General features: G+C 39.1%; 2 protein-coding genes across 6 annotated transcripts in view; one reads left to right on the top strand and one right to left on the bottom strand.

Annotated features, from left to right (window-relative positions):
- The window catches only part of LOC149309752 (oxidoreductase NAD-binding domain-containing protein 1-like), a 33,745-nt gene extending 6,489 nt beyond the window's left edge, over positions 1-27,256 (top strand). For 3 of the 4 annotated variants that reach the window (XM_089532992.1, XM_089532991.1, XM_089532990.1), the window contains exons 2-8: positions 2,643-2,788; positions 8,509-8,572; positions 11,107-11,213; positions 19,993-20,134; positions 24,446-24,688; positions 26,202-26,310; positions 26,922-27,256. In XM_089532992.1, coding sequence (XP_089389118.1) covers positions 2,667-2,788; positions 8,509-8,572; positions 11,107-11,213; positions 19,993-20,134; positions 24,446-24,688; positions 26,202-26,310; positions 26,922-27,076 — 942 coding nt within the window. In that variant the 5' untranslated portion in view covers positions 2,643-2,666 and the 3' untranslated portion in view covers positions 27,077-27,256. Of the gene's footprint in view, positions 1-2,642; positions 2,789-7,620; positions 7,708-8,508; positions 8,573-11,106; positions 11,214-19,992; positions 20,135-24,445; positions 24,689-26,201; positions 26,311-26,921 lie in introns of those variants that run through there. The other variant, XM_089532993.1, reaches the window with a different exon arrangement.
- The window catches only part of RFTN1 (raftlin, lipid raft linker 1), a 147,055-nt gene continuing 137,968 nt past the window's right edge, over positions 18,239-27,325 (bottom strand). Inside the window, exon 12 of one of the 2 annotated variants that reach the window (XM_089532988.1) lies at positions 18,239-18,468. In XM_089532988.1, the coding sequence (XP_089389114.1) occupies positions 18,262-18,468 (207 nt within the window). In that variant the 3' untranslated portion in view covers positions 18,239-18,261. The remainder of the gene's footprint in view (positions 18,469-27,325) is intronic. The other variant, XR_016281931.1, reaches the window with a different exon arrangement.

Genomic DNA, 27,325 nt, shown 5'->3' with positions numbered 1-27,325 from the left:
ATGAATTTTCCCCAACCAACTCCCAGTATAGATCATCTACCAGGAAAAGGGACTCTTGCGTGAAAAGAAAATGGAGAGACAAAAAACACACAAGTCCATGGGATGGTTGCAGTGTATGGATTTTTAAAGTAGAATTATGAGAACAGCACCCTTGCATCTGCATTGGGCCCAAACACAAATGTTGGTTTTGTGTTTTTTCTGAGTTATCTCTTTGTGGAAACTAGTTTTCTTCATCTTAAGTCCAAAATGCACTGCAGAAATAATCCAGTTCGAGACCGCTTTAACTGCCCTGGCTCAGTGGTAGGGAATTTGGGGACCTGTAGTTTATTGTGGCACCAGAGCTCTCTGACTGAGAAGGCTGTCAAACAAATTTTTGTCCAGGGCTTGACCTACAAGATAACCATTACTGTTGTATGATAGCATTTTCTTTGTTTTAAAGAGATAATCAAACATGAAAGAATGCATAACAAGGATCACCTAGTAAATGTTTGAAGGAATGTAATGACATCAACTAACTTATGCAGCAAGTACGGTACGTTTTGTCCCTGCTTGTTGTTTAAGCTTTGGACATTCTTTACCCATGTTCAGGAATGGTGGTAAATGTCAGAGCTTCAAAACATTTCTCTTTTGGACCATAGCTTCCAGAAGTCCCAATCAGTATGGCAAATGGTAGGGAATTATGAGACTTGTAGTCCAGAAGATCTGGAGTCCTAAATCTTAACTCCTCCAAATTTAAAACAAAAGGCTATGAATGTTTCCAACATACATAAAGGGAGAGAATTTTAAGTATATTCAGAAGAAAAGTGTCAGCTCATTTTACTGGCCAAATGTATTTATATTATAAAAATGCTCTGGATAATGTATATATTTAAGACGTTGCACAAAAGAGAAACCTAGCAACGTTTTTTGAACTGGCTGGTTGTTCTGAAATAATATGGGTAGAAACATTTTGGAATTGCTTGCTAAAGAGAATCATTGAAATAAAAGCACTGAAGGGTGCTTTAGTACCAGCAGATGTCACTATTGTTGTAATTGATTCAAAAATGTTATAAGCTGCAGCTTGAAAGAACTATACAGATAATTACTTTGCATGTGAACTTAGGAAACAAAAACAATGGAATATTAATAGTTCTGTCAGTGTCATAAAATTGTCAGCTGAAATGCCACGCAGATGCTGTAGTCCTAAACGCACTTTCTTGTTACTAAATGCTGTTGAATTCAGCAGCACTTTTTTTCATGTAAAAGTGCATAGGATTGGGTTCTTGGAGCACTCTTCTGACATTTGAAAAATCCTGTAAAGAAGACTGGTCCAAAACACACTGCAGAAATAATCCAGTTTGAGATTTAACTGCCCTGACTGACTGCTAGGGAATCCTGAGAACTGTAGTTTATTGTACGCCAGAGCTCTCTGATAGAGAAGGCTAAATGTCTCACAAAACTACAGTTCCCAGAATTTCCTAGCATTGAGCCAAGGCAGTTAAATCATCATCATCATCATCATCTTCTTCTTCTTCTTCTTCTTCTTCTTCTTCTTCTTCTTCTTCTTCTTCTTCTTCTTCTTTATATCCCACCTCTCCCAAAAGGATCAAGGCAGGTTACAATACAAAAATACACCATAAAATACAAAATACATACGTAACTAAAATTTACATAATCCCCTTATTTGTCTATTTTAAAACTAAAAACACAATTATAAAATGGAGATTAAAATCAGTTAAAGTGGTCTCAGACTGGATTATTTCCGCAATTTGTTTTGAACCTATGTTTCAGTTTGAGCTAGTCTCATAGAGTTGCTGTGGAAATAAACAGTGGAGGAAGAGAGCCACATACACCACCTTGAATTCAAAGTACCGCTGAGTCCATGTAGTGATAAACAAAGTCGTGTGTGTGTGTGTGTGTATCTGTACTTAATTCATTGTCATGTTAACAGCCTAAGAAGCTAACACTACAGTCCTAAGTGCACTTATGTGAAATTAAAATTTTATTGGACACAATACATATAAGCCAGGATTTTGCAGGAATCCTAACTTTTTGTATTGTGTAGACAGTGAATAAATGTGAATAGAATTGCACTGGAAGATCCATAGGCAAATTTTTAATTTAAAAGGAAATTGTTAGTTGGATGAACAGGATAAGTATAGCAAATGCACCTGTTAATGTAAAGGATCCACTGTTTCAGTCAAGGTGACTTGAAGCAAGTGGTTTCCAGTATGTCGTTGTGGTTGGCTAGAGGCTCAGCAACTAAGGAATAGTATAGGTCCCTGGCCCATATCCCTCCTTTTCTGGGGTTCCATTGCACCCAGTCTATCAGCAGTTGGTCCCTTGTGGGCAATCCAGTATTTGACTACCTGGCAGAATCATGTGTAGTGATTAGAATATTGTTATGACTTGGGCTAGGTTTCTTTTGCTCAAGCAACCTTAGATTCAGAAGGAAATGTGTTTGTGATGTGAGCACCTGTTTCCTAGAAGATGGGGTTGATCTCATTTGAATCAGCAAGCAACATACATTTTATGACAGCACTGGTAAATAATATAAATATAGCAAAAGAGATTATTTGTCTGCTTCAGAGTTGTATATATCTGGCTGTTGAGACAATTGCCAGTAAAAAATAATTTTAAAAGTATTTTATTTGTCATTACAGGTCCTTTTTACACTGACGAAAGCTATGATCTGTGCTGCTACCTTTGCTCTTTCTCCATTACTAAGGGGTACCTGTAGAGTTCTTCCCAGTTGTTCTTCATTCTTGCACCTAAGATATGCTGCTTCGTGTTATTGCACAATAAATGGGTAAGGTATTTTTAACTTTAGCTGCTAATGTTGGGAGATATAGAAATGTTCATTTAATTGTTATTATTGTATACCTTCAAGTCATTTCTGACTTATGGCAACTCTATCATAAGGTTTTATTGGCAAGATTTTTCAGAGAGGGTTTGCCTTTGCCTTTGCCTTCCTCTGAGGCTGAGAAAGAACGATGTCCTTGAGGTCACCCACTGAGTTTTCATGGGTGAGCAGGGATTCAGAGCCTGGTCTCCAGAGTCATAGTCTAGTGCTCAAACCACTATACCATGCTGCCTCTGTTTGCATAATTTGTTATTGTTAACTGCTTTTGAGTTGATCCCAACTCATGCTGACCTTTTGGATGAGACATCTCTAAGACTCTCAGCTATTGTCTTAGAAGAAGCATTCCTTTCTTACAGGAGGAGAGATGGTGCCTGCTAAGATATACATGTGTCATTTAAAAATAAATGTGCTGTTTATCTTTAGAACTGATTGTAGGAAAATGCAGTCAGTCCTCTGTATCCATAGATTGTACATCCAAGGATTCTACATTCAAGGATTCAATCATCCATGGCTTGAAAATATTTTTAAAAAGCTAAAATTCCAGAAAGCAAACCTTGATTTTGCTCTTTTATATACGGGACACCATTTTACAATGCCACTGTATATAATGGACTTGAGCATCCACAGACTTTGATATCCACATGGGGCCCAGAACCAAAACATAGCGGATACCAAGGGCCCACTATATTCAGATTTCATTGATGAATTAAAATTTTAAACTGTTAATCATGTAATGAGATTGCTTTAATTTAGTGTCTGGTTTTCTAATTTACAAGCACAACCACCCCCTGTAAACAATGGAATCAGAGTTGTTACATTTGCATTTCTAATAATAATAATAATAATAATAATAATTGTTAAAAACAGTAAGAACAAAAGTCTGAGTACTTTGCAAACAGAAAATTAGTACATAAGGGAGAAGATTTTATGTGGGGATCCATTCCGGACCCTCCCCTGTGTAAGGGAAATTCCGCGTGTGTTCGAGCCCCATTAAAAACAATGGGGCTTGTGGCCGCGGTGGCGCACATGTCATTACTCTTTCCAGTGCACAGCACCACTTCTTATGGCGCGGCTTTCAGTGTGTGCTCAAAGCTGTGTGTATCGTGCCCGTGTATGACGTAGGCACACTGCACTCAGAATATACATAGTTTTGCTGACAGTCCAATGTAATATTGCTTATCCCACACCTCAAACTATTTTTTGTATAGAACAGGGCTAGGATGACTTTTAAGGGTTAAACAGTTTCATCGGTAAATGTCTGTTGGTCATGACATCTAAAGGGAGTCTCCATGTTTTCCAGCAGTGGAGGCAGAGGACTCCCCATGGGTTGTTCCTTTTTAATCACTTCAGTAGGCAGGAAGAAGACTTCAAATGAGTTACCAGCATGGGGAGCAACCCCATATGCTCCAGTCTAGTTCCTGCCTCTGCTCCAAATAGCCAATTCTCAGCCATACTTCTTGGATCAACCCAGTTTTTGTAGAGTTGGCCCCCCTTATCCACGGATTCAAGCATCCACATCTTACAAATATTCAAAAATATATAAATTTCAAATAGTAAACCTTGGATCTTGCCATTTTGCTATGCAAATGTATTTAATGGGACTTGAGCATCCACAGATTTTGTTATCAGAGTGTGTGCGTCCTGGAACCAAACTCCAACGGATAAAAAGGGCACACTGTATTTTAATTTTACTTTCTCTTTTTCTACTTTGATGGGCTAGAGCAAGGTATAGCGAAAAGAAGCCCTATGGAGGACAATCCTGGTGTGTCGGGGGAAGAAGATACCCTTACGTCCACTTCTGGGATTGGGGATATTGAGTCCCATGTGGCTCTTTGCCACAAATGGAAGGCGGCCAGGGTCTGGCCAGCTTGGAAAGTCTTCCTTTTCACCTCCCTCTTCCCCAGATAGGACAGAAGCAGCAATTACACCTTCCAAGAAGGGGATTTTTCACCTACGCTGCTTCCATAGAGATTGCCACATGGGCAGATATGCAAGAAGCGTATGCAAGAAGCAAAATGTCACCAAGCGGCCCCAGTGTGAAAAGAGGCAGAAAAACAGTGCCATCTTCAGAAAAATTGAACAACTTATATTCCATCTTTTTTATTGTTCCAAAAAAGAACGGGAATTGGAATGGCAATCCTGGACCTGCATTTGTGGGGAAATGCAGGTTCAGAATGGAGATTCTCAAGATGATCCTGGAAGCCCTACAATGTCAAGTGCATCCCTGGACTTGACCAAAGCCTACTTGCACATTCTGGTTCACCCACTTCACTGCAAATACCTACACTTTGCCTACCAATTGCTGAATTTCCTATACACGCACTGCCATTCAGCCTCTCATCCACCTCATGGGTGTTTACCAAGACAATGATATGTCTAGTGGCCAGCTGGAGGCAGCAGGGTCTACACATCTCTCCCTGTTTAGACAATGTCTTCATCAGATCTCACTTTTTGTCATAAAGTCAGAAGGATGTTAACTTTGTTCTCTCATCCCTATCCAGACATGGTCTACTGGTTAATCATGGGAACAGCTACCTTGCCCCATTGCAGTACCTCCTAGACATCCTATACATCTTGGAGGGTGTTTCTCATGGAGGTGAGAGCAATCCAGGAGAAACAGCTTAGTTGGGGACCCACAACATACCTCCTCCTGCTGGCTTTACTGCAGGGTATGATCATGACAATAGACTGTTTCCCATGGGTGTACTTCCACACACACAAGCTACAGTGGTATTTCCTCCTGTACCAGAAGCAGATTACACAGTCATGCCACAAATGCTCTATGGGTAATGACATCATTCAGATGGTGGCAATCACTGGCAATATTTAAGGGACGCCCAGTATGGTCTGTTTCAAGTCCCACTTCACCCAGGGAAAGTGGAACCAGCAGGACCTGTCACACAGCATAAACTGGCTGGATCTGAATGTGATACTGCTGGCCCTTGAGTCATTCCACTTGTGAGTGAAGAACAAGGCAGTTCTGATCCGGATGGACAGCATGACAGCAAAGGCCTATGTAAACAGAGAGGGAGGCATGTGCTCACATGCACTGATGACAGAGGCAAGGAGGCTACTGTCCTGAACAGAGACCAACGTGATGACCCTAAAGGCAGGCCACATAAAGGGAGAGCTAAACACAGAAGCAGATAGGCTCAACAGGATAGATGTAGACCAGGCAGAGTAGCAACTACATCCAGAGATGTTCAGCTGATCATGGTGAAGTTTGGCTATCTTCAGTAGAATTGTTTGTCTCACCAATCAATGCACAGACACCCAGGTTCTCTTCAAGATTCCAGTCACAGAGAGCAGAAAGAATAGATGCACTCAACACAAAGTGGTTGGAAGATTCTTGTATGCATTCCCTCGAACAGCTGTGATACTCAAGTGCATCAGAAAAGTAAGGCTGAGCACAATGGAAATAATCCCAATAGCATCACACTGGGCAAGAAGGGTATGATTCTCAAAAATCATGAACAGGAAAAGTTTCAGCTACTAATAAGGGAAGATCTGCTCACACAAAGGAAGGTGTATCACCAGGATGCAGCATGGCTCAACTCATACATGTGGAGGTTCAGCGGAAGATACTCCTGAAGGAGGGCATTAACCCAAAGGTGGTGGATACCATCATATGCTCTAGTCATCAGTTAACAAGAAGAATTTGCGAATACATGTTTAGAGCATTGGTACGATGGCATAGAAGAAAGAGCCTGAACTTCGAATCAGTTACAGTCAATACTCTGCTATTGTTTTTACAAGAAAGGTTGGATAAAGGCCTCCAGCTGAACAGGCTTAGGAGGTGAGTGTCAGCGATAACATCAGCACACTCATACATCAAGAGTTTCCTAAGAGCAACAACACTGATAAAACCTCATATAATACACAGGAGCCCAATACCTGATGGTGTCAACTTTGACTAGAGCCCCATTTGAGCCCCTGAGAAAGACATCATTGAAATTCCTGATGTGGAAGGTGCTGTTTTTAGTGGCAGTAACTTTAGCTAGAAGAGTATCAGAGCTGGGCACCTTGTTAGTGCAGGAAGAGCTCTGCATATTCCATCAGGACCTGATGGTATGGAGGCTGGATCCTACCCTCTTTCCTAAGGTCCATTCAACCTTCTACAGAGCACAAGAGATTGCACTACCATTGTTCAGCCCGCTACGGAACTGGAAAAGTTGTAGCATATCCTCGACGTGCCCAGGGTACTTGTATATTAGTTGTACAAAGTGGACCAGAGCATTGGATCTCATGTTTGTCTCATTCCAACTGTCATTGATGGGGAAGAAGGTTGCCATGTCAACTTTGTCAAGGTGGATAAGGGCCTGTATCACTATATGCCACTTATTGTGAGGATCCCCACTGACAGGGATGGTTGTCAACCATTCTACATGTAGTGCTGCCAGTTCAGTCACCCTGTCCACAAACACACCTATCATTTGTACATCACTGCCATTTGGAGGCCTTTGAATCGATGGAGGCCTCCTTTGGTAGGCTGGTACTGCAGGCTGTAGTCCCAAAATAATCAGTCTGTCTCGGTTTACCCACCCGCAGGGAAGTGGCTGTGGTGTATTCTGCATGAGGATATCTCCACCTCTGTCGCTGAAAAAAGGAACATTGGCTTTACCTGTGAGATATTGCTTTTCAGTGGTGCAGGCAGAGACATCTGCTCCCACCCTGAACTGAGGAAGAAAGACTCTCTCATAGAGGAGGTGGTACTTTCATGGATTACAGGTTAGCTTTCAGCACTGGGCATAGGCTATCCATGCTGGTAATTTGCTCGAAGTCTACTTCTTGCCTACTGGAGCGATGAGGAAAGACCAACCCACATGATGATGTCTCCATCTGCATCACTGGACAATATCTCACAGGTAAGGTCAATGTTCCTTTTACATGTACAATCAGCCCTTCTTATACACTGATTTTTTATACACGGATTCAAGCATTCACGGTTTGAAAATGTTCCATAAGAGTATACTGTATGTTTCAAATATCAAACCTTTATTTTCCATTTTTTATAAGGGACACCATTTTGCTATGACATTATATTTAATGAGACTTGAGCATCCACGGATTTTGTTATCCACGGGGGATCTTGGAATCAAACCCCAGCGTATAACAAGGGTCCACTGTAGTACAGTGTGCCTGTGTCATATGCGGGGGCGCCATATGCAGCTTTCAGCATATGCTGAAAACCACACTGGGAGAAGGGGTGGTGCGTCCCATAAGGAATAATGGGGTGTGTGCCTGTGGTGTGCGTGCACCGCTGTGCCACTGCACTGCCGCATGCACAAGCCCCATTCATTTAAATGGGGCTCGAGCATAGGCAGAATTCCCTTTATGCGAGGGAGTCCGGAATGGATCCCCCGCGTAAAGGAAGGGCAGACGGCATATTTATGAATACTAAATACATGTGTGGAACAAGAGTGTTCATTGCCTATGCTCCCTCTTTGCTTGCTTATTGAGGTAAGCAATGATGGATGAGGTGGATGTTAGTATGTTACAGGAGTATAGTTCTACTTTTGGATTTAGGATTATTACACACACACACACACACACACACACACACACACACAGTTTAGTGAAGTTGTTGTTTAAAATGGGTCTTTAATGATTTCCTATTAAGAGTGCAATTCGGTAACCACAGATCTTACTTTGTGTTTCTTTTAAAGCAAAATGAAATCCAGAAGAAAGTCAGATCATCTGGAGAGAACAGCAAACGATTTTCGACAGGAGGTTGGTATTGTGCAGTCTAGACCTGCCATGTAGTGTGTGTGCTTAAGAGATGAGATAAGTTTTATGGTGACTTTGCTCTTCTTCCTAGCCTTTTGTGACTACAGATTGCACACTATAATCGTCCCTCCAGATTCACAACTTTGAGATTCACATAGTCGATTATTCACGAGTCCTTAGCTGTTTATGTATGCAGTCTTCCCTCTCTGTCTCTCCCAGGCTTTTCCCATGTGAGTGAGGGAAAAGCTGAGGATGGAGAGAACAGCCGTGAGGGTGTGCACACACAACTAGGGACTCAGGAATAATTGTGCCCCCTGAATCCTTGAGACTAAAGGAGGAAGTGGCCAGTGCATGCCCCTTCCTTTGTTCCCAAGGTTTGAGAGAGGTCCCCGGACCTTTCTCAGATCTTGGGACCGAAGGAGGAAGCGACCAGCACATCCTCCTTCCTTCACTCCCAAGGTTTGAGAGAGATCCTCTCAAACCTTGGGAGAGAAGAAGGAAGTGGCCAGCACCCACTCCCCTAGCCCTTCCTTGCTAGAGCTATTTGAGGCTTCGGAAAGAAAACGCACGCACGCACTATTCCCCCATTATTAGCAAATTTTTCAGATTCGCAAGGGTCCTCCACTCCTAAATCCCATTAATCCAGAAGGAAGACTGTAGTTTGTTCCAAACTGGGATGCCTTTATATGAATAGCAGGATGGTATTAAAGTAATAGTTACAGCTGAAATAAGATACATGCAGAGGATGACTGTGTGTTATAACCTTTATTTCTTCCTTACTACAGGCGAGCAGTGACCAGTAGCTATGTTTATAAAACACTACAATTATTAATTCCTAACTAGGCTCCAAAATACAACCATCAAACTGTAAATTGACTTCTTCTGTCCTCAGAATGCTTGTGGTATCAGAACTTCTTTAGTTCTATAATAATGACGTATCGTCTTAATTAAATGTGACAACTTGTAATTGAAACCTTCTGGAAACCTACCTTGAAACAAGAGCAGTCTCTTATAAATTTGATAATTTTTCCTTTAGGGGAAAAATTCCCAAACCACAGTGTGGTAATAACTTTATTAGGACCCAGTCCTAATGTTACAAAGTAAGAAACAAGCTTTCATGTTCTCCAGAAATATGTGGCTTGATGTTGAACACAACAAAAGGCAGAGAGAAAAGCTGGACGTGATAAAGTTGTCCTGAACTATACAATTTGTAATTGTTTCGGGGGGAGTGCAGAAGGAGGTAGACAGTTTTTACTGCTGCTTTTGTGACGTTTGGCAATGTAGTCACCAAATGTATATTAAGATAGAAATTATAGTGACATTAGCTTAGTAATCAGCTTTATTTGAAGTCGGAAAAATAAGAGGAAAAGGTTAACCTAGAGTATGCAGAGAAATCAGATGCCACTATTTTTATTTAGATTTCATAAATTAAATCCCTTTCCTATCATCACTTTCTATGCAGGATCTAGTAAAAGTTTTAAACAGTTTTTATCTTCAGATTAGGTCATAGGTTAATGTGGACAGGGTAAGGCTAATTTGTGTATATGCTTCCTACTTTAGGGCCTCTGCACTAGCAATAACATTTAACAAGTAACCCGAAGTCAGTAGACTATTTAACTGGTGTAAAACAGTCTATCTCAAGACTGTATTTTAAAGTTACAACTTTAGAAACTATGCTAGCGTTTATTTGGCAAGTGTCCTGTTGTTTTACTGGACAATAGACATGTTCAAATATTTTTACGGAGAAATTCATTTCCTGCCATATGTTTTAAATTAAATTGTAGCTGGTTAAATTTCATTTGTTGGACGCCAGTCTTTCTGGATGGGAAATGACACAGTCATAGCTGTAGTTAGATGAGATTATATACTTTAAAAAAAATCTCTCTACTTTTGGACCTGCACAAATCATCTTAAGTTTGCCTTCTGGTGTATTGAAATATTCTGTAGTCTCAGCGATAGCCCTGTGAATGAACTGGAAAGCTGTGTAAGTCAGGAGAAATGCAGAAAAAGAGAGTTCAGAATCACCTTTAAGTCAGGGACAAACTAGATGGGTTTTATTAGGTACATTTTGGTGTGAAGGATAGATTTTTGGCTAGGATACAGGAGATTTGGATTCAGATCTCCACTCAGCCATGAAACTTGCAGGCTCACCTGGGACCCTCTGCCACCTAATTTACCTGACAAGATTGCTGTGAGGATATTTATTTTGTATGAAGGACTGTATGCTCCTCTGAGCACCTTCAAGGACAGGTGAGATAGCATGTGCCAAATACAATATTAAGCTAAAAGAAAATCCCATTGATATTTCCCATTTTCTAATCTGTGCATTGTGAGGCCTATATCTGCATAAACATGCATGGGACTTAGTTATAAATCTATCAGTAGTTGTAGAATAGGCTAGTTGAGCCAGTCCAGTATTGGTCAAACATGTTTGGAAGGAGGTTTCTACACCTGGGATATCTTCTCTCTTGAGATTTCATTGTCCTGAAGCAGTGGTGTTGGTGGTGGTGACGATGATCGTGGTTTTTGTCTTTTAGATTATTTCTAAAGCCAAAGTGTGTGGGATCACCAGTGAATCTGAAACAGTTAAAAGGCTTCGTTTGGCAGTCACAAATAAAGAATTTACTTTTAAGGCAGGACAATGGTAAGGCTCTTTGCTCTGTATTAAATGGAAGGGAAAACCATAAAGCAAGCTTAAATTGATGCTACATTTATAGAAACAAATTCAAGTAATCTGTTTCTTTCAAATTCTCTTTGTCCTTTCTTCTAGTCAAACAAACACAAACAAACAAGCTTCATTTATATACCGCTTCATACCGCCTAAGCAGTGTCTAAGCGGTTTACAACTGTAAGCTAATTTCCCCCCAACAATCTGGGTACTCATTTTAGCGCCCTCCTCGGAAGGATGCAAGCCTGAGTCAAGCTTGAGCCCATTTCCTGGTCTTGAACTCACAACCTTGTGGTTTTGAGTGAGTGGCTGCAGTACAGGCATTTTAACCACTGTGCCACCAGTATTTATTTATTTATTTTCCATGCCGCCTTTCTCCCATGAAGGGACCCAAAGTGGCTTGCAAGATATCTATTTTTGTGTAAAACAACTAGAACCTAGTTTTTCTCCTAATGCAAAACACAAACAAATGTTAATTACATAAATTAAACTCAAAACCTTTTTACAATAACCCCCACTTGTTTTCTGCTCTTTTTTTCTTCACTTACACATTTCCAGCTCTTCTGAGTACTTTTTGTGAGTGGTACAAATTTTTAAAAATATCTCCAGCTGCATTGAAAAGTGGTTAAATTGGCAGCTTTGGTACTCTGAGCCATGTCACTTGATTTTCCAAGTGAACATTAAGATTTCTCAAATGACATTTTCATGGGTCACATCGGAAACCTCTTTTGAAAGTAAAGGAACTGCAAAAAGCAGTTTGATATGGCATACGGGGAACTGCCATTCCAAAAAGGGAAAGTTTTTCCGCAGGGGCTGCATCAGCCATCTTTGTATCCTTGCTGTAAAGTCAGCTCAAAAGCTACAGTCCTGCATGGGGTTTTTTTACACTTTGCTAGTAAATTGAAATTAAATCCATAAAAGACATTACCTAAGAGCTACTTCAGTGACTTGCCTGAGTGGAAGCATGAAAATTGCTATGAGATTATCCCCTAATAATGACTTCATTAACTCTTGGGAACACTTGTTGGTTACCATTGGCGCAATAGGACTAATAGTTAGGTCCTTTCTACTCCCATTTCCTCAGAGCCTCACCAGGGGCTTGGTTTCCTTGTTGAACATTACATCTAATAATCTACATGTTTTGGGGAATGTTTGCAGGCTCTTTTAGGGCCAAAACACACCACAGAAATAATCCATTTTGAGACTGCTTTAACTGCCCTGTCTCAATGCTAGGGGATTCTGGGAACTGTAGTTTTGTGAGACATTTAGCCTTCTCAATCCAAGAGCTCTGGTGCCACACCAAACTACAGTTCCCAGGATTCCCTAGCTCTGAGCCAGGGCAGTTAAAGCGGCCTCAAACTGGATAATTTCTGCAGTGTGTTTTGGCCCTTAGTATTGTTTCCATGGGTGACTTGAAGGGTGTACTTGATTCTATCTGTCTAGAAAGCCCTCACCCCTTTTTATTGTCACTCCACCTGGCAACCAGGTTTTACAAGCACTAAACACTTATCTGCTAGGATGTTAATAACACAAGTAACTAGTGCAGTGTTAATTTTGTAGTCTTTTACATTTAGAACAAGAAAACAAGATGTTGATTGCAATAATTCATGTTTGTGGAGCAATTTGCAGCAGCTTTTGCACATGTGCCCAGATGCATACTAAATTTGTGCTTGCTGGCTCTTGGAAAAACATTTACCCTTCAAAAATGTTTTGGTAATTATCATACTGAAAACTGGGTTCTCTAATTGTAATTACTCTTTTCATTATCTTCCCTTTTAAAGTATTTTAATTCTGTTTGGTGTGATAACTTTCCACCAGTGCAGCTTGGAAGCATGATTTTGTTCTAATGGGAGGTACTAAGTATTGGTCCATAAGAGGAAAGGATAATAGACCCATTTCTGTAATGAAGTGTCTGAATTTCCCTTGCTAATGCAAACATGCAAAATTCTTTTTTTTTTATTTGCACAATACAAATTATTTTCCTCCATGGTCTAGCTGATTCTGCTCACATTATGTCCATATAAGATTTCTGCCATCATAGATAAGCTGACCAGATTGTTCATAGCAGTTTCAATCATACTGTTGCATTTCTAGTTTCTCTTGAGCAGTAGTTTGCAGAGGCGTTATTGTGGAAGATTTATTTTCTCACCTTCCTGCTGTTTTGTTCCAAAATTGACTTTATTTTCTCTGTGGTGCTAATTGTCTAACAGTTAATTTTTAGTTCTTTTAGTATTAAATAAATATAGTCTCTTGAATTAAGTTTCATGTTGTTACACATTTTTAAATGTTCTGTTTATAATTCAAAGTGAAGACCTATAAAGAATAAACAAAAGAAAACTAATAGATGGCATAGTACCTGGGGAGATGAATCTACCTTGTATTCAGGACCTCTGTTGAGACACCTACAGTATTTAAGACTTCCCCTTACATATTCCCTTAAAAATGAAGTGGTGGTAGTAGGCATCCAGGGACGACTTTTATGCTCCAAGACTGTTTGGTGGCCACCTGGACTTCTGAACAAATAAACAACAAAATCCCAAAATGCTCAGAAGTCGTTGTTTGGTTCTCAAAAATCGATATGTTTAGTTAAATGGTACAAGGTGGCCTTCACACTATTTAAAAGGTAAATTGTTGCTTCCGGGAACAGAAGTTCATCCTGTTTGCCAGAAAAACGTTGGTCTGGAGATTTTGGATGTGTCGAAGGCCCCAAAAACATCCGGCTTTAAGGACTCACTTTGACCATCCCTTAAAATAGTCTCATTGAAACTGATTTACAGTACTTGTAGCACAATCTTGGTCAACAGAGGTAAGCAAAAATTAGGCTAGTCTCTCCTGGTAGATCTCAAAGTGATTGGGCAAGAGTTTTTGGCACTCAGGCCCGGTACAGAACTGCACTTTGGGCAGGCTGGGGGTGGGGTTAGAATTATAGAAATCAGACTACATAACTGGAAGCTAAAGATGGAGCTGCTCCATTCTCTGTGGAAACATGACCAGGAAAGTTTGTGACCATGACCCTGAAGTATCGATATGAAAAATTAGAGTAAAGCTAAAGAACACAAAGCCAACTATTATGTCAAAATACAACCTGAGAAACCTCCCTGTAGAATTTAAAGATAATGTAAAAATAGATTTGCATTATTAAGTCTAATTGACCAGGAGCCAGACAATCTCTGGAGTTAAGCCAGGGACATTGTCAGAGAGGGTTGCAAAAAGACACTATTTGTAACCAAAAAGAAGGGGGAGTCTCACTGGATGACAAATGAAACTCTAAGGCAAATAAGGCAAAATAAGTTCTAGTTCTGACTAAAATTTGTCAACAAACAAGAAAAACAAAACAATGACTCACAGATTGGAAATAATATACATTCCAGTTCCCAAGAAAGGGAACACCAGAGATTGCAATAACCATAGAACCATGCATTAATTTCCCATGCAAGCAAAACAATGCTCAAAATTCGACAACATTGACTTTGGAGTGAGAAATGCCAGATGTTCAAGCTGGGTTCAGGAAAGGAAGAGGCACCAGGGACCATATTGCAAACATGTTGAATAGTGGAACACACCAAAGAATTTCAGAAGAAAATCAGCCTGTGTTTTATAGATTATAGAAAATCCTTTGATTGTGTAAATTATGAAAAACTATAGGTTGCTCTTTAAAAAGGGAGACATGCTACAACTTTTTATTGTCCTTACACATAACCTGTACTCAAGACAAGAGGCTACCGTCAGGACAGAATACATAGAGATGAAATGGTTTCTAGTTGACAAGGGGATCAAGCAAGGCTGCACCTTACCACCCTATATGTTTAACCTACACACTGAACATATCATGGTAAAGCAAGTTTATACTCTGAGAAAGGAATGTGAAAAGTGGAGGAAGGAACACCAATAGTTTGATATACAGATGATGCCATGCTGCTAGCAGAAAATAGTTGTCTTGGAAAAACTACTGAAGCAAGTCAAAGAAAAAGTGCAAAGACAAGTTTGTAGTTTAACATTAAGTGGAAAAATAATGATTACAGTTGATTTACATAACTTTAATGTAGATGATGGAGACATTGAAATAGTTTTAAGATTGTTCATGCCTTAGCTCAGTCATTAATCAGAATAAAGACTGCAGTCAAGAAATCAGAAGAAGACTAGGATGTGGGAGGACAGCTAAGAAGGAACCAGATAAGATCCTAAAGTATAAAGATAGATCATTGAATACTAAAGTTAGGATCACCCATACCATTGTATTTCCCATTTCTATGTAGGGTTGTAAAAGCTGGACAATGAAGAAAGCTGCTAAAAAGAAAACCAGCTGATTTGAAATGTGGTGCTGAAGGAGTTCTTGGACTGCTAACAAGACAAATAAATGTGTCCAAGAGCAAATGAAGCCTGAACATTTCCTAGAAACCAAGATTACTAAACTTAGACTATCATGCTATAGACATATCAGGAGAAGACAATGCTCACTAGACAGGGCAATAATGCTTGGTAAGGTAGGAGGCAGTAGTAAATGAGAGAAACTGCATTACAGATGGATAGACTGAATCAAATAAGCCACAGCCTTAAGTCTGGAAGACCTGACCAAGGCCTGTTGATGATTGGGTCACTTGGAAGTCTCTCATTTGAACTTGATGGTAACTAACACCCAGTGACTATGAGATTACAGTCTTGCTTATCCAAAGAAACATAGGTAGGATCAGACTACAAATATAATTATGCAGCACTATGCTTTGCCAGTGTATCTGTTTTAAATATAGAGTTTCTCAGCTGACAGATGAAAAATAGGCAATTTCTATTAACCTCCACATTTGGGTAATACACTAGTTAGCTTCAAGTGAATAAAGGGAGCAGCCAACTCCATTAAAGTAAGTGGAAACTTCGTTATTCACTTTCATGAAATATATAGATTATGACTGTTTGCCCAAGGCAGATATTTCTGTACATGCACACATACTGTTTTAAGTGGTGTTTAATAGGCAGTGTGGAGAGGGGAGAAAGTCTGATCAAATGACATACGGTAAACCTCAGAAAATAAAAGATTTCTGATCGTATTTGGAAAACATTCTAGCATATATTAAGTAGAATCCATTTCCTTTCTTCTTAATTAGGTGTCTACTCATCTTGTGTTGATAGCCAGTTTTATATAGCCTGTTTTATGTGTAATTATGAATAAATGCATATAAATATCATTTATATGCATGTAATTATATACTGTATCTATAGCTTTCTGTACTGAATATGTTTCAAGCCTTTGCTGACATCTATAAAGGGAAAAGTTTCCCACATATGCTTAACATAGCGGGTTAGACGTTAGGGGTCTCGCCTAAGTGTGATATCATTTAACAATTGTATTTGTTGACATTATTAGTATTCTGCCTCTGCTCCTCACTATCAATATGCAAAGTTGGGTTGGTACACAGCATTGTGGACTTTTAAGCAAGATTTTGGCTCTTGCAACATCTAGATGGGTATATGCATTTTATGAGCTGCAGATAGACATGGCTATATTTTTGAAAAGATTAATGTTTCACAAAGACATTTCTGTAGTACTGAATCAATTGTGTTGTACTCTTCAGGCTGGGGTTTTAAACTTTATAGATTATTTTGGTACTTTATGACACTCAGCTCTGTTTTTATGGAGCATTAAACATGCAGTCACTTCCTTTGTAATTGGATTTAGAGTCTAAATACCTAGCATATCTTTGGTCCTACTAATAAATTGTACACATTCTAATTGTAGTGCAGTGGATCTCTTTGTTGCTTTTTCTTTCATCCTGATTGCCCATTTTGTTGCTGTTCTTAGTCACATGAGCCCTTTGTACCTTTGTGTCCCCCCCCCCCCCAGAGAATGAGAACTCAAAAACATTTTAAAATGAATGTTTATGTAATAATGTGGTGTTGCCATAGGTGTACACATTGGAAATCGCCTTGTGGTGAGATTATTTCTAGTTGCACTGCACTGTCTGTTCTACAAGCTGCAGCTCAGAAGGAATTGGTGAAGTTTTGGTGGGGCCTGGGCAGATTTGCATAATGGCATCTTTTAAAAGTTTCTGTAATGGAGATGGAGATGGAGGTGGTGGGAGAGTGACCTCCCAAGATGGTGGTGGGGCTTAAATCTGTTTAACAAAGTACTAGCTTTGGAACAAAAAACAAGCAAGTGGGGCATAAGAGGTGAAGGGGTTAGTCAGTCACCTATGGAACTCACTACCCAGTTAGAACTATTTAGTTGCACTTCTCCAAATTGAACTATTTGGTTATAATTGTCCCAAATGCAATATTACAACATGTAACATGCACAATATTCTAACGCTAGAGGGTGCTATAATGCAGGTCGGAATATGTTGCCTATCTTATTAGGGGGTACAGTTTTTGACCTAAAAGTAAACTATGAACAACTCCACAATCTATACACTCAGAAGTGTGGTTGAAAACCTTTAAAGCTCCCCCCCTCCCATGTATTACACTGAGAATGATAGTGTTGAAAGCAGGGTGAGAAATTATCTAACAAGTTGGATGAAGCTGAACAAGCTTAAACTCAATCTAGATCAAACAGAGAGATTGTGGATTGGGAGTCTGGCTGATCTCTATGGGGATCTATTGCTTATCTTGAACTCGGTTGCTCTCTTCCTGAATGACAAAGTTAGCAGCTTGAAAGTGCTTCCAGATTTGGAGCTATAATGGCAGCTGAAATGGCATGGGTGGCCAGAAGTGCCTTTTATGACAACCGGAGTGCCAACTTTAACCCTGATCTAGATCAGTTAGGTCTAGCTATAGCTACTTATTAATTAAGCCCAGATTTGACTGCTGTAATTCAGTGCTACTCAAAGCTTTTACCCTTGGGACCCCTCTTTACATCTGCATGAGGACGTTACTCCCTCCCTCCCTGACGTAGTCTAAGGATAAAAATATTTTGGTTTTTTTAGTGAGTGTATTTTCATTTGCACATTCATGTATATTCATAATTTAACATTATATAAGGAAATGACATCATTTAAATTAGCACAGCTTTATTTAAGTAAATTTAATATACAGTTCAATACATGTATAAATTGTACACATTAAAAAGTTTTGGAAGAGGGGGAGAGGAAAGACCAAAGCCTACAATCCCCCCCCCCCCAAACAACTCTTGTGCCACCTGGGGCTCCCACCCCGATGTTTGAGAACCACTGCTACAATGTATTCTACATAGGATTGCCTCTGATGATGACTTGGAAACTTCAACTCTTGCAGTTGCAGCTGCCTGAATAATAGAGGGAAGACAGAAGTACAGATACATTATTCAGTATTGCTGTGCAAGTTACCAGTGTGCTTTTGGTCTAATTCGTGATGCTTATATGAAACTTCAAAGGGCCAAATCAGGGATGGGAACTTTGTCAGGCAGAGGCTGCACATGGTCCCAAAAACTTTGTGGCCCTGTTTCCTTTTGAAGCCCCAAGATTCCCCTCCACCACCAGGTTGGCTGGTGCAACTTGTTTGGGGTCCTTGTGGCCAAAACCCAGCTTTTAGATTCTTGGGACTTGTCCTCCCCTGTGCTAAATGGTTTGATGCTGGATTATTTTAAGCAGTGCTATTCAAAATGATGGTCCATGGAAGGTGTCAATCCACAGCAATTTTGCAAGAAAGAAAGAAAAAAAATCAGTTATAGCCAATGGGTTCAAGAATGGTGCTGGTTCCTGATACATTGGCACAGGGAGAAAACCTTGCTGGTCCACCTCATCATTTAGCCTGAGAAACACTGATCTAAAGGAGTACTTTTGACCATATAACCGTGTCCATTTGTTAAGAGCAACTACAGATTCCCTCACTGAGCATTCAGCAATAAGATCAAATAGTGGGTAAGGTTCCATATTGCCCCACAGTTGTGTAACACCAAAATACAGATGGTCATTTCTAATGTTTCTTGAATACTCCTTTCTTCCAGTCTGTCTTTCTGCAGTAGCTTTTATCCTGCTGAGTCTTAAGATGATGTGCTGCTTTACATACTGTATTCTTTTGATTTCACCTATGACTGGAACATAAACAAACCTATGACTGGATCATCTCTTAGTGGTGCACACTGCCTTCTGAGGTGTGTGGTCTCCAAAAGTGACATAACACTTAGTGGGGAGATTTCTGTATCTGTAAGGTTTAAATATTCATCTTCTGGTCTAAAAGGCTATTGGTAGGTTAGCTTTGTGAGAAGTTTGAAAATAGCCACCCAGATGCACTCTCATTCCCCAGGTAATATAGTGGCAGCTTGTCCCCTTATATTACCTATATTTTCAGTGGAAATAAGTTCAGCTCTTGCGTGCTGCAGCAACAAATTGTTCTTTTTTTCTTCTTTTTTCACTTCTTAAATTTAAGCTAGAACCTAAATGCATAAGCCTAGAGATAGATCTGGCTATAGCCATGCTGGCATAATATGCATTAATGGAAATGTAGGAATAATCTGGGATTTGTAAAGAACAATCTCTCCCATTGTTGCCCTAAAGAACAAAAATGCCTGAAAATTTGTTTGCTACCCGCACTGATCACAAGTGCTATGTATTTGATATAAACTTTGTTTACATTGTATTGTTATTGCCATGGCCAGTGGTCAGTACAGTTAATGAATTTACTCATTCAGTGTAGGCTTGCATCCAAGTTTAAGAAAACACTATCTTATAAATTGAATAACTGTGACATTGGATTTTACTTTATTTTACAGATTTTATATAAAAGGGAAAACTGCCTTAGACAAGATTCAGTGGAATACTTTTACAAACTAAAATATGTTTTCTCTTAGGGTAGACTTCTTTATACCTGGGGTTGCTGTAGTTGGTGGATACTCAATATGTTCAAGTCCTGGCCTTCTGGAACAAGAGGGAGTATTGGAACTTGCAGTAAAATATACAACACATCCTCCTGCTCATTGGATTCACACTCAGGTATCTATATGGGATTTGGTGTTCTTATTTTTTAAGGAACTCATTTGTTGTTAATTATTTATGATATATTCAACTGTTTTAATTACTGTATGTTTTTTTAGCACTTCAGGTTAGAGTAGTATATAAAACCTATTTTAAACAAATAAATAGTTGGGTCCAGAACAGCATCAGTGTAAAATTTGCTTTATTCTTAAATACTAAATGTTTAAGTTAACATCCATCCATTCATAGTACATCATTCCCCACCAGCACCACTCATCTGATCTAATATTTGGAGTGGGGCAGAGCAAAGAAAGAGTAGAGATATTGTAAAAGGCTGTAAAATAGCCACATTTAGCTTTTGCTGAAAGAATTGACAAGAAATGTGTTCCAAGACACACAAGTGTGGCATAAATTTTGTAATGAAAAATTAGACTAAATTTGGAAAACAAAAGATGAGAGTGTGACATAAAGCCAGGAAGAAGAACAGCCAGAGATTCTTACCTAGAGATAAACTTATATCTCTTTAAATGGTGAAGCATGGAAAGGTTGGAAAGCAGACTCTGACTTTGAAATAGTGCATAGATTGTGCATCCCTTTCTGTTTCTAATTTCAGCAGGAGAGGAAGCGGAACACTATTACAGTTATCTGGAAGCACAAATTCTTCAAAAGAACAGCATTTTCACTTTTTCACTCACTTCTGTGCCAGCAGAGTTGAAAGAAATATGTTTTGCTCGCTGTGATTTGTTGACTAGCAGTGATTTGAAGGCACAAACAATACACACACAACTCAGTGTAAAATCAATGCAGTCTTATCTCTTGAGCAAAAAGAATCCCCGAGTGGCTCCTAATCCATCCATTACCATGTGACTGTAAAATGGGCTCCCACTGTTGTTAAATAGGTTAGTTTCATGCACCATTGGAATTTCAATAAAATAACTCACTTTGAAAGATATTCTGCAGAAGTATGGAACCAGTGTTGCTGGACCACACATGCTAATATAAATCCTTGTGGAGATTTCCTATTGATTCTCTGTTGCTCATTAGGGACCTCTCAAAATGTAACCTCATAATTATCTGCCTTTGAGGCATCTCCTAGGAGTTTTGCTTCCTGCCTGCCTTCCTTGTTTTAATTTTTTTTAATTAAATTCATAGTGTCACAGCAATGAAAACAGTTAAGACCATTAGCCAGTTCTGGGGAGAGCATGTCAAGGTATCAAGATAAATGTCTTCTAAGAATGGATTACATGTACTATCATTATTTAATATTATTAAGTATTCTGTGTCTTACGTCAATTTTTTTAATCTTTAGAATGGCCATATACAACAGTAGACAGTGAACATTCCCGTTTGGAGAGATCACAAACCTGTGTCTTTCAACAAAAATAAATAATAATTATAGAATCAACATGAAAAATGTTAGGTATTTCCATATCATGTGATCCTATGCCATGTTTTTCTTGAATTACATAGAGGAATGTTTTGCAGGTAGTTCTGACATTCTTAGTAAAGAGCTTAATCACAAGCTGTTATATTGTGCTTCTTATTGTTTTGTGCAGATTTGCTTATTGTACACTACTTTGCATATTTTAATTTTTAAAAACATATAGACATATATATTACATATTGGGAAATGATTGCAATGCCACCCTAAAAAGACTTGGGCTTGTTTGGGAAATAATTTGAATAGAAATAAATAAATAAATAAATGTATAAAATGCCCAAATCAAAGAGAGCAGATTCTCAGGTATTCAGATTTTAACTAACATATGTATTTCATTTTATCATTTATTTAAAGTATTTATTTATGTGCTTCAAAGCCTTCAAGGGCCCCTGAGACAATGTACAACAGATAAAACATTATTCAAAAATTTAAGTGCAAACTAGTACAACATTAAAGCAAAAAGACTTTAAAGTTAGTCGCATTAAAAATAGTTGAAAACATTTTAAAGCACAAGCAATTAAAATAGTAGAGCAGCCACTCCTGACTTTAAGGACTAGAGGCCACAAGAAATAATACTCAGTTTTATGGAACTGCATTTCAGTTTCAGTGGAAGTTCAAAAGAAATGGAGCCAGCCCATCTTATGAAATGAAAAATCATATAAGGTAACCTCATGATAAATTCACCATAAGTCAGAAATTACTTGAAAACACACAACGCACACTGACATATTTGGGAGGAATGTGTCAACTTTGATATATTAAAATATTTGAAACATGGCCCATTGATTCAGTGGGAACTTCGTAAAATAACACTTACAAAAATTCCATTGATGTGGTGGGTTCACTCTTGTTGGAACTAACAGTTAAATTTAGCTCTATATGTTTATGTGCTGATCATGCTTATGAGCATGTTAATGTAACACTGTCTAATTTGGGAAAAGTTTCTTTAAAATGCAAGATGGACCCATAATAGGGTATTACAGTAGTCTATGATGTTTTTTCTAATCTGGAACAATATTTTTCTGTGTACAAGTGGACAAAGTTCTAGCTCACCAATTTTGGGGTGTTTCTCATTTGGGAGGTAGGGAATCCTAACTATGATGATCTGAGTTTCACTCATGGACTTTCCCTTTTTTTCTCCAACATGTTCTCCAAAGCCTGGAGAAGCTGGTATAGGTTGTGTCAAAGGGAAAGACTGGCAGAAATTGATATCCAACTCCTTGTATCAGCAGATGCGCTCTCCACTTGTGCTTAGGGTCCCATTAGGTCTTCAAGCCACTGTACCTGTTCGTTTGCTTTTCTCTTAACTTCTTGAACTGACTGCTTTAAACATATCAACAGTCATTTTCCTTTTGATCTTCTCTCATTTAAATGGTTGTTGGTATTAGGTGCCTTCAGGTTGACTTTAACTCAGCAACAAACATACTTTTTATGATTATTATAGTGTTTTCCTGACAGGATTTGCTCAGAGGATTTGACATTGCCCTTTTCTAAGCTGAGAGCATATTACTTGCCCAGGGTTACCCAGTGGGGTCCCATGGCTGAGCAAGGATACAAACCTTGGCTTCTCAGAGTTCTAGTCCAATACTGAAACCACTACATCACATTAGCTCTACACTTCACTGATTAAATACCTTGATTAAATAATTTGATACTGATTTGAGATACTAATTGGATCCAGTTTTGTTTTTGGAGGACTGTGCCTCCCCATATAAATCTGCAAGAACTCTTTAAGATCTTCAGGGGAAGGGAGACAGACAATATGTAACTGCACCAAGGAGGCTTTTTTACTCAGATGTATTTTTTATTTATTTTTGTATGTTTTAAAATAATTTTATATTGTTTTCACTATGACTATTTTAATTGCTTTTAAGGTGTACTAATTGATTTTAATAAATGTACATTGGGCCCTTGGTATCAGCTGGGGTTTCGTTCCAGGACACACACACACCCAGGATACCAAAATCTGTGGATGCTCATCCCATTAAATACAATAGCATAGTAAAATGGTGTCCCTTATATAACATGGCAAAATCAAGGTTTGCTTATTGGAATTTATATATTTTGGATACTTGAATCTGTAGATAAAATATCTGTGGATATGGACGGCTCACTGTATATCTATAAGCCGCCTTCGGTCCCACTCTGGGAAGCATTTCTTTGTCTCTCTGTAGGGTGTATACAGGTTTTGAATATCTTTTATTTGATTAGTTTTCAGATCTGCATCAACTAGATTATTCTTCATATTAATAGTTTAGAGTAGGCAGCTTATTTAAGCAGGTAACTCAAGTGGTCCCGAACTGTAGTACTCTGCATAACATGGTTTTCTTGTTTTTTCTATTCCTCTAGCATTCCTGTAACTGTGATTGCTAACAAGACAGGTTACCATGTACTTCTAGCAGCTGCAAAGATCATTATATACAAGGGTTTTAAAGAAGAACCTGGCCAACCTATCCTCTTTTTAATGAAGTCTATTATAGCTACAGTTTCATTTCTTCCCACTACTTAACATTCCTCTTCAGTGGATTCTTCTAAAAATATATGGCCGCTTAATTCCCTGGACCTTATAATCCCTGCCTTGAACTCCCAGCCTCTTCTGCTGAACATCACACTTCCTTTGTTTAAAGCCTCAATCATGGAATCAGCAGAAGAATGCAAGTATGCACTGTTATCACTCAGAGCAATCTGCCAAATGACATTCTTAACTTTGGAGAATGTGTGTATTGGACTAACCAAACCTTTTCTTCCCCACTGAGATGCATATGAACTCCCAGTGGGACACTTTAGTCAAATCTTCGTCTTCAGTGTGTAGGTGGGGAACTTTTGAGTACTGACTTCTGATTCAGTTTCATGCCCATAATATCCCTTGTTTTCTCCTCCTCCTCTAGTGTACTCTTGACTCAGAGGTGGCTTTACGAGTGGGAGGCAACTTCTTCTTTGATCCCCAGCCGGCTGACTCTCCTTCAAACCTGGTGCTCATAGCTGGTGGAGTTGGAATTAATCCTTTGTTTTCTATACTGCTCCATGCCGCAGACCTTCATAGAGCTCAAGCAAATAAAGGAACTGGGTATAAGATGGGAACAACAAATCTGTTCTACTGTGCAAAAAATACACACGAGCTACTATTTAGGGTAGGTAAAGTGAAATGAGCATGTTATCAATCATTTGCTTTCCTCCAGGAATTGTAAAGAGATTGAGAGAACGTGGACTAGAGGCAAGCATAGTGCAGCACCAGACAAGGGAACGGAGCATGAGCAGAGAGACAAGTTTTTGCTAAGATAATTGCTAACTCTGCCACCTCCAAGTCAAGCCAGCCACCTCTGTAATAGGATTCTGAGGACCAACTGGTGAAGCCCTGTCTTCTGTGTCCTGAGTGGGAATTGTTTGGCCTGCTTGATATTTTAGATCACCCATGGTCTCTTGCTATAGGCCATGGATGGGTGAGGTACAGTCCATGGGCTGTGTGCGCATCCATACAGCACTGTTTTTTGAGCTCATGTGTCAAACTTTTTCCCCTCTCCAAGTGTCCTTTGGAGTGAGGTGGGAATTTTCACCACGTGTTTTGACCTTCTGGGCCTAAATTGGAGAGACTTTGTTTTGAAACAGGAAATGAACTTCTGCTCAGTTCTTGCTGTTAAAAAGAAGCCACTTTTGGGCATAAAATGGCCCATAGAGTCCTAAAAACATGACGAAAATGCCCCTGTGCTTCCTGGAGAGTGCTTGGGAACCTTTAGGGGCATTTTTTTCATGGTATGTGGTAGATTGGGGGGGTCTCCTAGGAGGCTGATATGCCCTTTGTCTCCCCAGTTGCCCTCCATGCAAGCCATAGGCAATAGTATTAGGGTTTTCTGGGAGCTGAAGACCAAAAACATCTGAAATACCAGAGGTTTCCCCACCTCTTTTTGGTTGTTTTGTACCTTCAAGTCATTTCTGACTTATGGCAACCCTAAGGTGACCTTATCAAGGGGTTTTCTTGGCAAGGTTTGCTCAGAGGGATTTGCCTTTGCCTTCATCTAAGAGAGTATGACTTGGCCAAGGTCACCCAGTGGATTTCCATGGCTGAGTGAGGATTTGAACCTTGGTCTTCAGAGTTGTAGTCTAAAACTCAAACCACTACACCATGTTATCTCTCTGGTCTAGCGGAGTTACTGCTACTCTGGTCAACATTCAGAGTTTTGTTCCAGAAGCTGCCCAAAGATTAGGAGAGGTTGTTTTCCCCTTTTAGGCATGTAAAGGAGCATGCTCCCTTCAAGTTTTCCATCTTCCTTTTCCCCCCCCAGTGCTATATTCCCCCTACTGTAGCCAAGACAGAAATGTATTTTCTCTCTTCCCATCCACAGCTGTACGTAATGTTAGCTGAGTAATGAAAAGAAGCATTTCCAAGCCTGGAGCTGGAACTGGGTGGTTGCCCCTTAACAACTTATTTGGACCATTGAGCTCCATTTCCTCGATCTGAAATGGGGTTTGAATTATGAAGAAAGAGATTTCCATTATCCTTTTCTTGAGGATACTGTGTGTACTGTGTGTGCTGTATTTGTATCCTCTTCATAGAATTTTTGCTTCCATGAGGCTGGGAGTAGACATAGATCACATCTGGTTTGATTTATTTGGCTGTGGCATGACCAAATATCCTTCACATTCCAGAAGCATATCCTTGGTTTGACAAATGCATTTCCTGGAAAGATTGCATGCAGTTTCCATGTTACCCAGCAGAGTTTACCAATCTGTGAGAAATTTCAGCCTTACACCAAGGGTGAGTATTGTTGTGATGGATAAAAAAAGTTAAAAACATGATGACACTGCGGCTTATGGCTACAGTGATAAGTTGAACAGGATGTAAGTGAATTTAATTATCTGGGTGTTATTTGCTATGTGTAATAAGCTGTAAAGCATTCCAGAGGAGTGGTGGGCTGGGAAATCCTTTGTGAGTTTACTCAGAAGTGAGTCAGAGTTCACTCTCACATAAATGAACATTAGTTTTGCAATCATCATACACAAACAAGTTGTTTTTCAGATATATTGCATAGCTTTCTTTGTGCTTTGTCTTGCTCCTAAGTATTGTTTAGAACTCATGTTTCTTTTTCCACACATACTTCCCTCCTACAACCTTATCTTCCTAGCTAGCTTAAAGGTATACATGATCTTGTTTTACCATTCATTGTGTCATAGTATTTAACTTTTCTCGAATACTGTAAAGATGGTGGTGGGAAGTTACTATTAATAAGAATTGATTCAAAATGCCCCCAACATCTGAGAAAGATTTGAATTTTGAAACATAAGTATTCCCTCCTTTTAATTTAATTTAAAATTAATTTTAATTGATTAAGCGGTTTTTGTTTTTTTACTCTGTATATTTTCTGTTAGAGGGAAGAATATCTGGAAGCGATCTAGAACAATGCATCTCCCAGGATACCTTGTGGTACATCTGTGGCCCACCTCCAATGATAGAATTCATCGTTAAACTACTAGAAAAGCTTGGTGTGGCACAAAAGAATGTTTTCTTTGAAAAGTGGTGGTAGCGTATCCAGCAACTATTTGTCAAAAAACAGAAATGTCTGTGTGCCTATATGTACATACTCTCTGATCAATCAAAGATGTAGAAACTGAACACTTCCATATGCACAGATTATATATTTCTGTACTAATTTATGTAAATTATTTTAAACTTTGTCAAATGATCTTGAAAAATAAATGCAATTCATTATATATGGCAAACTTGTATATGTAATTCACTTGACTAATTTTTTCAAGTAAACATTTCTTTAAGC

Source organism: Sceloporus occidentalis, unplaced genomic scaffold, assembly GCF_023333645.1.
Source record: "Sceloporus occidentalis isolate IW3139 unplaced genomic scaffold, rSceOcc1.0.p SCAF_7, whole genome shotgun sequence".
In the NCBI taxonomy this organism is placed as follows: Eukaryota; Metazoa; Chordata; class Lepidosauria; order Squamata; family Phrynosomatidae; genus Sceloporus; species Sceloporus occidentalis.
The sequence above is the reverse complement of the archived record's forward strand: the minus strand, read 5'-3'. Positions and strand labels throughout refer to the sequence as shown.